This window comes from Scardinius erythrophthalmus (assembly GCF_964197995.2).
Source record: "Scardinius erythrophthalmus genome assembly, contig: HAP1_SCAFFOLD_468, whole genome shotgun sequence".
In the NCBI taxonomy this organism is placed as follows: Eukaryota; Metazoa; Chordata; class Actinopteri; order Cypriniformes; family Leuciscidae; genus Scardinius; species Scardinius erythrophthalmus.
In genome coordinates, this window is record NW_028296147.1 from 9878 (window position 1) to 13629 (window position 3752).

At 47.0% G+C, this 3752-nt stretch overlaps 1 protein-coding gene across 1 annotated transcript; it reads left to right on the forward strand.

Moving 5' to 3' along the window:
- Window positions 1–209: 209 nt before the first annotated feature.
- LOC308686585 (retrovirus-related Pol polyprotein from transposon 412) lies at window positions 210–3065 on the forward strand (the record flags this gene model as incomplete). Its single annotated transcript, XM_081395015.1, has 1 exon — window positions 210–3065. A coding segment is annotated over one exon (2856 nt), but the record flags the coding sequence as incomplete, so codon positions are not given.
- Between the last annotated feature and the right edge of the window lie 687 nt (window positions 3066–3752).

Consider the following 3752-nt stretch of genomic DNA (forward strand, 5'->3'; position numbering starts at 1 on the left):
AGCAAGTTGTGATAATCCCACCCTGAAGTGAGAAGATTGTGGAAGGCCACTGCAGTATACCTCATCAGGTGAAGCATCAAGTGTTGGTGGAGTCCACAGGTTCTGTTACTCTTCCAAAAGGATTGTTAGTAGCCAATGTGCTTGCAAGCCCAGAAAAGGGTAAAGTTCCGGTGCGAGTGTTAAATCTATGTCAAGAAACCGTCAGGTTGATGCCGAGGTCCAGGATTGCAGTTGTGTCTAAGCCTCAAAAAGTAGTCCCAAAGCAAATTGTGGAATTTGAAGAGGATGATGATGAGCTACGTGTTAAACAACATGTACAGTGCAGCATTAAGATTGAGAGCCAGCCTGAACAACTGTCAATTCCTGTTCAGATGAATCAGGACGGATTGTCTGAGATGCAACGAGAGGAGTTAAATGCTCTGCTGACACGTTACAGTGATGTTTTCTCCAAGAGTGACATAGACTATGGATACACAACAACAGTGACACATAGCATACCTACCGGAGATGCACAGCCAATAAAACAACGCCATCGACGAGTCCCACCTCACGTTTTCCAAGAGTTCAAGAGACATGTGCAGGATCTTGTCAGTCAAGGGGTACTGAACGAGAGTCGCAGTCCGTGGGCCTCACCTGCAGTCATTGTGATAAAGAAAGACGGAGGTGTTCGTTTCTGCTGCGACTACAGGAGACTCAACCAAGTCACATTAAAGGATGCCTACCCCCTTCCACGCGTGGAGGAATCCTTGGATGCTTTGGGGAATGCACAGTTGTTTTCCACACTGGATCTCACGGCAGGTTATTTTCAAGTGGCGGTGACTGAATCAGATCGGGAGAAGACTGCTGTCACAACTCCGTTCGGGTTGTTTGAGTGGACTCGGATGCCGTTTGGTTTATGCAACGCTCCGGCCACCTTTCAGCGATTGATGACTGCAGCATTAGGTGATCTGGCTTTTGACATTCTCTTGATCTATCTTGACGATATTATTGTGTTCTCTGTGGATTTCAAGAGTCATTGTGAGAAGTTGGAGCTTGTTTTCTCAAGGTTGCGTCAGCATGGACTGAAGCTGAAACCGAGTAAATGTTTCCTCCTGAGGCCAGAGGTTCGGTTCCTGGGACACATAATTTCGTCAAAGGGAGTTCAGGTGGACAAGGACAAGGTTCAGTGCTTGGATGCGTGGCCTTCACCGGCGAACGTTAGGGAGGTTAGACAGCTGCTGGGATTTATGAGTTATTATCGTCGTTTTGTTCCAAGATTCGCACAGCTGGCAAAGCCCCTACATGCCCTGGTGGGAAAAGGTAACAAAGGCAAGTCAGCAGAAGCGTTTGTCTGGAGTGATGAGTGTCAGTCCGCATTCAGCAAGCTGAAGAGTTGTCTCATGTCACCTCCGATTCTGGCTTACCCTGATTTCCAGTGTCCGTTCATACTCACGACGGATGGGAGCCTCAATGGACTTGGAGCCATACTCAGTCAAAAGCAGGGGGGCGTTGAACGTGTCATTGCCTACGCGAGCAGAGGTCTAAAGGGATCTGAAAGAAATGACAAGTATTACAGTGCCTTCAAGTTGGAGTTACTTGCCCTTAAATGGGCAGTAACTGAGAAATTTAAGGAATACCTGATATTTGCAAAATTTCAGGTTATTACCGACCACAATCCTCTTCGCTACCTGGAGACAGCCAACCTCGGAGCAGTAGAGCAGCGTTGGTCTGCACAGTTGGCAGAGTTCAACTTTGAGGTGTGTTACAAGCCCGGCAGACAGAACATCAATGCTGACGTTCTTTCTAGAATTCCCTGGGGTATGGAACCCGAGGAGGATGACAATGGGAAAGACTTCATTCGGTTGACATCAGATGAGGTACGGGCTTGCCTCTGGCCAGGTAAAGAAGAAGGGGTTGACAAGTCTGTTGTCCGAGTTGCCAAACAAGCAGTCATAAGGAAGGGTGTTGATGGTTATAGCTGGTCATCCATCAAAGAGCAACAGAGGAAGGATCCTTGTATAGCACCTGTGTACAACGCTGTACTTGAGAACAGGAGGATAATGACACGTACGTTCCGAGATATGGAAACTCAGCAAAAGAAGCTAGCTAGACAGTTGGAGCGTTTGAAATTAAGACACGAAGTGCTGTTCCGAGTAATTACGGACCCAAGAGACGGAGAAGAGATTTGGCAGTTAGTAGTGCCTGAGTCTTTACAGGAGACAGTGTATAAGGGAGTCCATGAACATGGAGGACATTTTGGCAGCAGGAGTACATTAGAGCAGATGCGGCAGAGTTATTATTGGCCCACAATGGCCAATGACGTACAAACATGGGTAACCCAGTGTCGAAGATGTACTCTAGCTAAGGATGTGTTCCCCAGGATTCGAGCTCCTATGACCTGCACCAACGTAACCACACCTCTAGAAGTTCTTGCCATGGATTACACCGTGCTTGAGAGATCAGCAGGAGGTTACGAAAATGTTCTAGTGCTTACAGACATGTTTACAAGATTTACTGTGGCAGTCCCAACGAAAAATCAGACAGCACTTACCACCGCCAAGGCCCTCGTACGACACTGGTTTGTCTGCTATGGGTGTCCTGCCCGATTGCACTCGGATCAAGGCAGATGTTTCGAGGCAAGCGTAATCAAAGAGCTCTGTAAATTGTACGGAATTAGCAAGAGTCGCACCAGTCCTTATCATCCGCAAGGGAACGCGCAGTGCGAAAGATTCAATCGCACGATGCACGACATGCTGCGAACATTACCTGCGGAAAAGAAGAGGGATTGGAAAACTTACCTGCCTGAACTTGTGATGGCCTACAATAGCCACGTTCATTCATCAACCGGTTACTCCCCATTTTATTTAATGTTTGGACGGGACGCAAGGCTGCCCATGGATGTCCTAGGAGGAAAAGACCTAACTGATGATGAGGCGGATGATCTTGATGAGTGGGTAAAGAATCACCATGAGCGCCTGAGAACTGCAGTGGAGACGGCGAAGGTAACTGCTCAAGATGCTTCCAGGAGAAGGAAGAGGGTCTATGACCGCAAGGCTTCAGGAGCGCTCATTAGACCTGGGGACAGAGTATTGTTGCGTAATCACAAGTTTAGGGGACGAAACAAAATCCAAGATAAGTGGGAGTCTGTACCATATTTGGTAGTGCAGCAAAATCACGCAGGTTTACCAGTCTTTACTGTACGTCCTGAGCAGGGAGGTTCCACAAAGGTCGTTCACAGAGATCAATTGAGACACTGTACCTTCCCCTCACCCACAAGGCAGGTTACACATGCAAGAAGAGAAAACGAATTGTCAGACTCAGACTCACAAGACATTGTTTACATTCCATATACTACACAATTACCAAACACATGCTTACCTGGGGAAGTCGAGGGTGGAGTGGTACGTGAGGAGGGTAATGTAGCTGGGAGTGAGAGAGTAGACACAGGTCAAGATGGGGAATCTGAAGACTCTGACATTTCAGAAGCTGACACTAGTGGGGTACCTAACCTCAGACGTTCGAAGAGAGGAACCCAGGGTAGATTGCCTGTAAGATATAAGGATGATTACATTATGTAATTTGGGTTTAAAGTGCCAATACATGTGTAAAGAAAATGTCAAAGAATGTGTTCTGTCTAAAGAGGATGTCTAAGCAAAAATTGAAAAGTGTCATTGAATCCAATTTAACTGCTCTTGTGTTTTGTTTGTTTACCCAGGAACTGGTCTGTTTGGAGATGTCGATGGAGTGGCAGGGTTTAGCAGGGGGGAAATGTA